The following is an 11,325-nucleotide window of genomic DNA, read 5'->3' on the forward strand; positions in this document are numbered from 1 at the left end:
GGATCGTGACAAATCATGACAATGAACACAATATTTTGGGCCGATCAAATCATTAGAAAGAAGAAAATAAAGGCAGGAGACAACACTATTTGTTTTGTTTTTCTTCTTATAAATTATTTGATCGGCCCAAAACATTGTGTTCATTGTCATGATTTGTCACAATCCGAGTTGGCTTTGTCCGCGGCGTAACCGTCTTTAAATAAATACTTAAAGAAAATCCTATGGGAGAAATGCATTGCATTTCATTTCCTGGGCCACTCGTCGTTCTGAAAGGGGGAGGGACTGCGACGCTCTATAACCCAACCCAATTGGAGTCCTCCACCTATAAAAGGAGCCCGGCCCCTCAGTCATGTGTCACTCTTTTCATATCCTCTGACCAGGAAATGATCCCCTGTCCGTGCATGACAGGCTGACTAAATATGCAATTTAAGCCTGATTTAAGCAGTTGTTTCGCCCCTGTCTAAAATATGTACGTGCCTGTCCAAAGTGTATGTGACTGTCCTAAGTGTAGCTAGCCAGAAATATCTTTAGTTTTTGGAAACAAAACTGCGAAAAGGGTTTTCGCCGCTGTTTTTGGACGGCTCAACCCCTGTTCCATCGATGCAAGGATATCCTGACACGGAACCTCTTCTGGGAGCTAAGAGGCGTAGAGTGAGGTTCTTAACTGAACTAAAAGCCCTAAGGGCTTGTTTCCATTGCGGTCCTGTGCATTCAATTAAGTCATCACTACGTTTAAAGACATACAATAATATACAAACAAGACATCATCAACAGCACGCACTAAACGTGTACAGAAAACTGTGTGTGTGTGTGTGTGTGGGGGGGGGGGTTGTTAAGCTTAGAAGTAGTGTTTTACATTCTAAAGAAGAGAGCCTTGTGAGGCTGACAAACCCCACCCACTGTCTCTTTAAATCTACCAGCATCTGGCAGGATGAGGGGAGGATGAGAGGAGGGGAGGCGGGGGGGGGGGGCGTGAGCGCCTTGTATTAAATGGTACCCTTTTAGTGACATCATGCTCAGCCAATAGGAGGCCTCAGTCTGCTCCTGTTCCCGGAGACAAGCGTGTCTTGAGGCTGCTTGCTACTGTGGTGGTGCTGATGCTATGCAGGGCGGATGCCTGGTCCTCCGACCTCCTGGATAGATGGATGGATGCATGCGTGGCCGGGGGATCATCCATGATGATGGCACGTCGGCGGCCTCACATCAGGTACCGTGCGTTTGCGTGAATGTCTTTCAATCTGCGAGTCTGACTGTGCTATTTTAGTGCATTCTTGATCAATTCCATTGCTATTCACGAAGTGGAATGTGCAGGAGATGAATATGCGGTGCTGCAGGATGAGGATGAGGACTGTCTGAAGATGTCCCCGTTTCTGTTTTTTTTGCAAGCCTGCTAATGTCGTACGACGGTGTCGCGCGGCGAAAACAGCCGACCTACAAGCTCTCGACGCGTCACGTCTGCGACGCGTTGAGAGCTTGTAGGTCGGCTGTTTTAGCCGCGCGACACCGTCGTACGACGGAGCGTAATTGAAGAATCAGAGCTATAGAGGCTGCTGCCTCCATTACATTACTGTACTACTGTACTACACAATCACGCGATGGACGTTCATGTTGATGTTAATTGTATTTCAATGCTTCATTGACAGCAGAGAAACTGCATGGGTTTTATTTAAAAACATTCTTGCATTAGTACAAGTTTACTATAGCATTAGCACTGTTTGTTTTTTCCCAGTTTAGCTCCTATGATGATTTTCCTGTTTTTGATTATATTGAAGTGTATACACTTCAATATAATCAAAAACAGGAAACATTTACATGTAGAAAATATATTTGTAAATGTTGAAAAGGGTGAACCCTATTGTAAACAAGTGTAATGCTTTTGGTGTCGTCCACATAACAGTTTTTGTATTGAGTTGTGCTTGAAATGTACTGTAATTCTCCAAACTGTGAATAAATACTTCAATCAATCAATCAATCAATCAAATTAGACTTAGTCTATTTGCTGTCTGTCTGCTACTAATTTAGCTATATTTTATCATGAGTAGCCCAATGATCAAAGTTAGCATCACAATTATCATGAAATTATTTTTATCAGCAGATAATTTCTTTGTTGAGTTGATATCAATTAATCATATGTGATATATGTGCGTGTCTGTGTGTTCGCAAATTTTAAGATTGCTGAGAAGACATTATTAAGGCTTGTCTTATTGTCTGGGACAAGAAATAAATCTTTCCGGCTGATATGATATAGCCTATACTTCAAAAATACATTTTAAGTAGCCTATTTATTGTGCTGTAGCCTATATACATTGCCTTGTGACATAAATGTAGTAAGTAGAAACAAAACAATAGCATCTCTCTGTCTGAGTCATGTCCTTGTCATCATGTGCGTTCGTTCGTTCGTTACTTCGCAGCTCTGGGCACTTTCCATTGATCGGTTGTGACCGCAAGCTTCTACTCACTTCCTGTTCTAGTCTGAAGGTTAACCCTTTCTTTCTCTCCTTTCTTTTATAGCGGCTTGGTTCGACATGCTCAGCAATAAAGACCCCAGCCTTGAAATCACAGAGGGGCAGACGCACACTCTGAGCCTGTTGACAAGTCACAGAGATGAATAATGTAACTGCTGATAAGAGCAGGGAGCAAAGGTGGGTTGTTACACTAAAGTCGCACACATTGCTACTTAAATATCGTTGCTGTCGGGTGGAAACCAAACCGTTCCCTTTTAATTATTAAAATGTCTTTGAAAATAGTGACGAGTACGGCTTTAATTTTTCTGCTCGACAACAGCGTGGAGAAGAATGGAACCAGAGCTATGTTGTTGTCAGTTGTGTTTTCTGTTCTCGTTTCTTTTTATTGAAAAGACCCGCACAGCTATAGCACCTGCATATCTGAATGTACATGGTTAGGTATCTAGGACCGATTAGGACAAATAAGAACACAGATATTAACACTTACATTTTACTGTGTAACCTGGTTTTGTGTGCCATGCTCAGGCCCATCCTGACCTTAACCGGGCCGAACAAGGAACGCCATGGCAAAGCGAGATTACCTGTTGGAGGCAGCCAAGCAGATCCGCATGGCACTGGACCGCGAGGTCAACGAGGACTATGAAGCTGCTTTTAGCTACTACAAGAATGGAGTAGACCTACTGCTCAACGGGGTGCAGTGTAAGTGCACATTCTATGTTTGTTTTTGTGTCAACCTGCTTGACAACTAGTTTATGTTTAAGTGAACACAGCATTTCAAATGTCCTTTATCACCACGCAGCTAAGCTACCAGTACATGTTTAAAGGCACTCGTTTCAATTCACCACATGAACAGCATACTGTACATGCCCAAAGACAACAAATTACTAAATAGTAAATACACGTGCAGTAGAATGAGAATCAGACATTTTATTTGTCACATCACAGGTTTACTGTGGGTGAAATTATTTTTTGTTCGTGCATGCTCCATCATTTTATAGTATTCCTTAATTTCCTTGTGAAGAGAGATGGTAGAGTGAGAGCACAATCGAAAGGGCAGCCTATGAGTCAGACACACACCGCTCACCAGTATCGCTCACTCTTGACTGACTCCCTGGTGATCAGACACACATGACATGGCCATAGAATACATAACCTGTCCTCAACACTCACGCAGTGAGCATAGACACACATCAACGTACAGACCATCTAGAGAGGCTTTCCATATTATCGACATAGTTTCTTCTGGGCTTTAAGCGTGGCCTGTATCTTGTTATGGCTCTCCTTCTCTCACAGATTCACTCCAATATTAATTAACACACTGCTGTGTCACTGAGGAGATCCAACCGTTATCAACTCCCAGTCACTGACTGGTACCAGGCAGCATAACATTGAGAACATGTCCATATAGCGCCATACATGCATGCACATGGTTGGGGGAATGCAACGCCAGCGGTGCAGAGAAGCCTCTGTACTGCATGTTTGAAGCCCCATTTGTGGCATTTCCAATACACAGGCTTGTGTCCAGTGTCAAAATGCTTGAGGGTCTCTGTTAGCGACTTGACAAAGAACTATCAGTGGACACTGTGACAAGCCTCTCATTGACAACATCAGTCACATACCTCACAACAACTGAGCATTGATCTTGATGTTGTTAGGTCCTGCGTTGTTCCCGGCTAAACGGAAAACATTCCAGCTTTCTGCCTGGATATCCTTGGCCGATGTTGTCCTGAATTAAGTTGTGGATTATATCGATCACAGAGACGGTCCTTTTAATCATTTTATTTTAATGCAGCCTCATTTTCCTCCTCCTGTGTAGCTTTAACTAGCTTAGGCCCTACTACAGTGTCTTCCCTAGAAGAACCCCCTTACTTCTTTCTCCCTGTTCCAAAACCTGACACCTCTTCTTGACCTGATCTATACTCTGTCAGCTGTCTGACCCCCTGGAGGTTGTTGCTGTCAGCCTTTGAGCGGTTTAAAAAATAAATACGTTTTGGCACAATTTATTTTCTTTTTTCACGCTGTTCGGTTCTCCTGTGCACTGGCATCTCCAGTCTGACATTCTATAGTCACAGAAACGCTGCAGTCAGTCGCCTTGCTGAAGGCCAGGCATACAAAACAAAACAAAGCATGACATTCATTACAATACATCAGCCACTTCCTGCTTGTGCTGCCACTTCACCTGCTTGAATGAACGCCTCTTCACCACAGGCTTTTTTTTTTTTACTTGGTATTTTTTTTTACTTGGTATTAAAAGGTGCACTAACAACAACAATTTATAAACAATACACAGCTGAACTGACCTGTCTGTCAATTAATTCCAGGAATGTCTGATTGTCTGTGTATCTGTCTGTATGTCTGTATAGAGCGTTGCAGTCCCGCCCCATCGAGAGACCCGGAAAATAAATCCCTGTTCATTTTCCTCATAGACTTTTCAGAAATATTTATTTAAAGACGTTTACGCCGTGGACAAAGGCAACTCTTGTCGTGACAAATCATGACAATAAACACAATGTTTTGGGCCAAACAAAGAATTAGAAAGTAGAAATAAACGGCATGACCTGGCATGAAAGGGGGCGGGACTGCGACGTCATAATACTGGCTTCATAGGCTGGCCTACTGGCAATTAGGCCTCCCATCAAAGATCAAAGTTCATCATGATGGCATTATCCTGACTGAAGCACTTTGATTAACAGTGCTTGATCAAAACACAGCTGATTGATGACACAATAGAAGACAGAAAATGGAATCATCATATTCATGTGACACGACTTCCTCATCCTGTTTGAGTAGTATAATTGTGCCCATCACATGCTATGGTCAGTGTGTTTATAAATGGCCACTTCCTCCCTATCACCAGGTTTATATTGAGTCTATAGTACTATAGTAGTGGCTGCCTGTGATTGTATTGCTGTTATTTAAGTGGAATCTATGGGACTGTGTTGTACAGTGGATCCAAACAAGGAACGCCGGGAAGCCGTGAAAAGGAAGACAACTCAATATCTGAAAAGAGCTGAAGAAATCTTCATCTCACATCTGCAGGACAACTTAGGAAAGGGAAGCTCTCATCTCGGGGTAAATATCCTTCACTGACTCGAAGCTACCAAAGCAAGTTGTGGTGATTAGTGTCACAATGGGTGCATAATACTCCTGAATAATCTTCTACTCCTTTGAAGTGTTACTGCAAATCCCAACAGAACAAAATATAAAGGTTATATATTTTAAAGTAACTCATTCGTTTTTATCCAATATGAAAAACAAGGCATACAAACATGACTGCGCTCTTCCCTGTAGTGAGCCATAGCCAATGGGGTGCATGTGTTTGGTCAGACATACTAACAGTCCTACAGGCATGAGTCTGACACCCTACCCAAAACCCAACCACTAAACCTAACCTCACAGGAAGCCACAGGTTAGTTTTAACTTGCCACGGGTTAGTTAGTCGGACTGTTAGTATGTCTAACAAACGTAATTGATTGATTGATTGATTACTTTATTGAAAATACATTAAAAAGGATACAGACACAAGGAAGCTGTTAGACTTGTTTCCGTTGTGGTCCGCTTGGGGAAAGGGGATGGGGAGCAACAATACAAAACAGACAAAAACAAAATACCTTTTGTATTTTTCCTAGCTAATGTCTACCATGATTTTCTGTCACCAGGGCTACAGCAGCCTGAGATTCCGACCAATCAGACATCTGAGTTCCCCTGTGGAGGATCTGGAGATGTGTAAAGTAGTAGGGGTCGTTGATAAGGTACGTAGTACGTAGCACCCTTTGCACTCTTTAATCTTCTTACAATCTTGGCTGTACATGATGATTTTGACAATAATGACACACCGAAAACAGTGACGCCAAGGTTAATATGGTAATATACTGATGCTGTTAGGGCAATAGAGGCCTTTCACAGAATGCTTAGAATTCCTGTTTATCCTCCATATTGGAATAAATAACGGTTGTATTAAAGAAATCAGTAATTCTTCATTCATACCGTAATTAAACCCTGTATTGGAGACCATAACTGAAACACTGATCTTTTGTCCCTTCCCCAGTCCCAGTTCATAAAAGTAACGTAATCCAGAGTAAGTAATCCAAAATAATCCAGTAATATTCAACAAAAACAGAAAATCTTCTGTCTGTCCAAAAATCTTCCATAAGGAAAATAGAAATGCATTGCATTAAAAGAACAATTATATTCCTCTCACCCAAAGCTCCAGTAGATTCCAGTTATACACCATCAGAATATCTTCTTCATTTGGCTGCCAGACAGGAAACCGTGTACAGTCTCGCAATACTTGGCACGTTCAGATTCAGAATCGCACTTTGTACTATAAAATTACTCTATAAAATTACACAGTGTACACATCGAAAAGCAACACAGCAGACAATAATGTGTTATATGCCTTCTGTTATTTTCCAGAAGCGATTACTTTAGTCATTTAGTCATTCAGAAATAGTGTTTCTTTATGAGCTGGTCACCGGGCTCTCAATGACTGACTGCATGTGCGCGTGCGTGTGCGAGCGCAAGCGGGTGATCACAAACTTTCCATCTTCTGAAAATGTTGTTCTTGCCTCCAAAGGTCTTGATTGTCCAAAGCATGGTCAATAAGGAGACATTTGTTGTGAAGGTGAGTTCTCAACTCTATTCTAAAAGACATTACATATATGCTACAGGAGTTACAAAAAAATAGCCACTCTACAACCTCACATTTCTTACATTTTCACAAATGTAAGCATATTGTCTTATGGGGTCCACTGGTACAATATCTTTGACATGAAAATGTTTGAGAAGGACTGTGTTAGAATAATATACATGCAGCAGCACTGAACACCCAGAGACAAAGCTTTTATCAACTGAGAGCTCATATGTTATGGGGGAGGTTCTGTGGCAGCCAGCCAGCTCCTGTATTCTGTGACGGCCCCGTTAATGGGAGTCCTGAGTATGTGTCTTCATTGATCTATCTAAAAGCCCTCTGCCCTCACCCCTTAACAGACAATATGCACCTCCAATTTCAGTAACCAGAGAAACATGCGGAAAGAGGCAGTTCCTTTTGCTCTTATTAGATAGTAAAGCAGGGAAAGAGAGGATACGGAGAGTGGCGAGAGGAGATGACAGAAGTGTTGAAACAGATTCATATCCAGGGCATCCCAAACTACTGTACTGTACTGTACGTAGCAGGCGGCCGTAGCTTAGTGGTTAGAAAAGTGCTCTGGTAAGCAAAAGGTCACCCATGGTTCGCTTCTTGACTCTGGTCTATTTGTCAACGTGTCCCTTAGCAAGACACAAGAATGTTTCTGGGAAATACAGCAATGCATTGATATTAACCAGAATATTTACTTCAGAATTTTGTTTTTACAGTATTTACAGTGTGTGTGTGTGTGTGTGTGTGTGTGTGTCTCGTCGCAGAGCCTGGCCAAGTCGAGTTGGGAGAGCAGAGACCAGCCAACCATCATCCCCCAGGGGGTTCCGTACATGGTGAAGCTGCTGAGGTACTATGTCAGTGAAGACGCTGTGTACCTGCATCTGGAACATCTTCAAGGTCACCACCAACACTGTTTATCCTGAGGCTGGGATTTGTGTTTCAAAAAGCAAAACATTTTCAAGATTTTCCACCGTTGTCCATATATATTGATTAAATTATATCGATTGGGTTTTGGTCTTCTATTCTCTCAGGCGGGAGGCTCTTCTCCAAACTGCACAAGGTGAGGAGCGACAGGGTCAAGCAGCACAGGGAAAGCCTCTGTCCCGTCCAGCACGGGACGAAACTGAAGAACAGTCACACGTCTCCCACCATCAGCACAGACTACCAGCACAACAACCACGGCGGAAGCTCCGCCGTGACCTCCCTGCCAGAGACGGAGAACGACGACGGCCGTGACGCAGAGTCCACCACGTCGTGGTACGAGACTCAGCAACGCCTGGAGAGCTGTGGCACCCACTCCTACATCGAGGAGACGGGCTGTCTGCAGAACACTCGCTCCGCGGCCTCGTTTTATGCTCGGCTGGAGCGGCCGACTTCGCTCTCTGATCCCACAAGGACACACGTCAACCCCCGTATCCATCCACCAGCCCCCAGTCTGTGTTTGCAAAGCAAATTAGGAACTCAGGAAAAGCCCGCTCTTCCGCTCGCTTGCGCCCGTGTCAGTCACGCTCTTGGTGTCATGTCGGAGTTTCACAAAAAGACAGCCGGAATGGGACTGATAGAGTGTAGCTCCGAATTTGAAGTTGCTTGGAAGACTGCAGATCCGGCGCAAAACTCCAAGACTATAAACCCCTATGCAGTTACTGACGCGGATTTAAATAGAACTCAAGGACATACCGCACCGCATACAAACAAAACAGGGTCGACAAGCGTGGAAAACACTGGTATGAGTCCTGGCTCACAAACAAGTTCCTCTCCGGCCGTTTTGCAAATCCCCTTTCATTGCCAAACCCAGATGCACGGCAGGGCACCGTGGATCGCCAACGGCCCTCTCGAGGGACCTGTGTTAAGCGACACAACCTCGTATGTTGGGAACACTGTGGACCCGAGCAGAGTAGAGGGCCAAATCACCTGTAGTCCCACGGCAGATGAAAGGAACGCTATACCGGTCATCAAGAGCACAGACAGAGCAGTGTTTTCTGAGTGCACGGACACAGACACCTTAGGAGGCGACCGCTCTTCCTCTGCTCCTGGCTGCCACAGCGGTGCTGGGGGGAAACACGGGGTGCGCCCCGGGATCTCCCTAGCCCTCTCGGGGGGGATGTTCCCAGGGGAGGCCTGCTCGAAAGAGCCAGGAGAGGAAGTGGAGGAAGCCTGGGAGTTGCTGAGCCCCGGGGGGAAAGAGGGCCCGACCGCCAGGGAAGGGCCCCTGGGCGGCGACCCGTATCGGTCCCATCCCCCGGGGGCTCCGCCTCAGAGGAGGAGAGGAGACATGGATGCCTTCCTGAAGTCTGAGGGGCAGGAGGAGGACCAGATCATCGAGGTGGACGGCTGGTGTTACCTGCCGCGCTTCCCAGGCAAGTCTTCCGGGGCCGACGAGAAGGCCGGCCAGGTGGGCTGGGGGACACCCGAAGCAGAGGCGCGGGTCTGGGGGGCACAAATCCTGCTGGCCCTCGAGAGTCTGCATCAGCAGGGGGTCCTGTGTCGGGACCTCAACCCTAAAAACATTCTACTTACCAGCAATGGTGAGTTCATCAATTTCCTGAAAAGCAGCCTGCGCAAGGAGAAGACGGATACTTTTTATTCTTTAAACATAACATACTGTATGTAATAATAACTTGTTTCTCCAGGAAAGGTGTGTCTGTCATTTTTTGGCCAGTGGAGTGAGGTTCAGTCAGAGATCAGCCCCAGAGCAATGGAACAGATGTACTGTGCACCAGGTAAGAATGCTGTAACAGTTTACTTAAAGCCAATGTCTCCCAATGTATGCATCATAAACATACTGTATTGTAGAAATACAGCAACACTGTAGACATGCATAAGTCTCTCATATGTCTCTCATATGTAGTCTCTCTTGTAATGCTTTATAACAACAATCGTAAGTTAATACATTATAAAGCATTTTATATCACTTATAAAGTAAAGTATAAAAATGTATTCTGCATATTCATATGCGGCCAGCAATTATGAATTATGATACCTGACTGTATAAGTCAATATAAAATGCTTTATGTGTTATTATTATTGTTATAAAGCATTATACAATTTAGGCATTTAACAGACGCTCTTAATCCAGAGCTATTTACAGTAAGCATTATAATTTGAGTGCTTATAACTGTAATGATATGTATATGGAGATTATAATGTAATACATGATTACGGTATAAGTATGTTGTATAGTTCTATAAGGCATAATAGACATGGGTTTTAAGAATAGTGTTACCAAAAAGTCTGATACTGTAAAGCTACTGGGTTCCTTGGTAAAACCTGCCACCTAGTGGTGGTGGTAGAGGCTAACATATTCTGAATACATTTCCTTTTTTTTTGTCCGATGGGTTCCCAGATTGGTGGCATAGTAATACAACAGTAAACACATCAAATAATATGAAAACACATTTGCGTGATTATAACGTAATCTAATTTAAACCAACAGAGATTGGAGGAGTGTCCAAGATCACAGAAGCTTGCGATTGGTGGAGTCTGGGGGCCTTGTTATTTGAGCTTCTGACAGGAATGGTAAGAAGATCTTATGTGTTGCATCTCAAACAGCAAAGCTCATGAATGTGACATGTTGGAATTAGTGAATGGCAACTCATACAAACCTCCCTCCTCCTCCTCAGCCCCTGTGGCAGCTTCATCCAGCAGGAATACACTCTCACACCCAGCTGTTCATCCCTGACCACCTGAGCCCTGCGGCTGCATCGCTGCTCACCGAGGTGAGTCCTGACCAACTTAAACCCTAATACCCGGAGTGAGTCCCTCAGGGCTTTATACTAGGGTTGTTTCTGTTTTCGCTCTACATTAAATATCATAGCCGATCTGTGTCACAGATATTTTCTGCGAAAGCTTAAAGGAGCAGTTCACCCAAGAAATGACTTATTTTCTATCAATGACACACCCCATGAAGCCTTGAATTCACAAAGATTTTGTCGCATTCCTGAGACAATCATTTGATGTCAGTAGGAGACTCCACATTTAGTAGCATCGGCCTCAGGTCTTAATGGTATAAGCAGTAGTACTGTCTTCCACCACTGCTGTCAACACTGTGTTTTGTCTTGCTCCCTATAGTTGCTTCAGTTTGACGCTGGCTATCGCTTGGGCTCTGGAGGAGGAGGGGTGAGCGACATCAAATGTCACCCCTTTTTCAGCTGCATCTCCTGGAAAGCGCTGTCTTGCTAGCTGGACACCTCTGCTCAGTGACCTGTTGTCATTTTTGTTTTT

The 11,325-nt window shown here is 44.1% G+C and overlaps 1 protein-coding gene across 1 annotated transcript; it reads left to right on the forward strand.

The window, feature by feature from the left end:
* Positions 1 to 3,028: 3,028 nt before the first annotated feature.
* rps6kl1 (ribosomal protein S6 kinase-like 1) lies at positions 3,029 to 11,283 on the forward strand (the record flags this gene model as incomplete). The annotated part of the gene is made up of 11 exons (XM_083791587.1): positions 3,029 to 3,164; positions 5,413 to 5,537; positions 6,125 to 6,217; positions 7,042 to 7,089; positions 7,869 to 8,001; positions 8,136 to 8,743; positions 8,900 to 9,629; positions 9,735 to 9,824; positions 10,538 to 10,620; positions 10,725 to 10,820; positions 11,173 to 11,283. 11 exons carry the CDS (start codon positions 3,029 to 3,031, stop codon positions 11,281 to 11,283), a joined length of 2,253 nt encoding a protein of 750 aa, XP_083647713.1.
* Positions 11,284 to 11,325: the final 42 nt, after the last annotated feature.

Source organism: Protomyctophum parallelum (genome assembly GCF_964188405.1).
Source record: "Protomyctophum parallelum genome assembly, chromosome: 20".
NCBI classification, from domain to species: domain Eukaryota; kingdom Metazoa; phylum Chordata; class Actinopteri; order Myctophiformes; family Myctophidae; genus Protomyctophum; species Protomyctophum parallelum.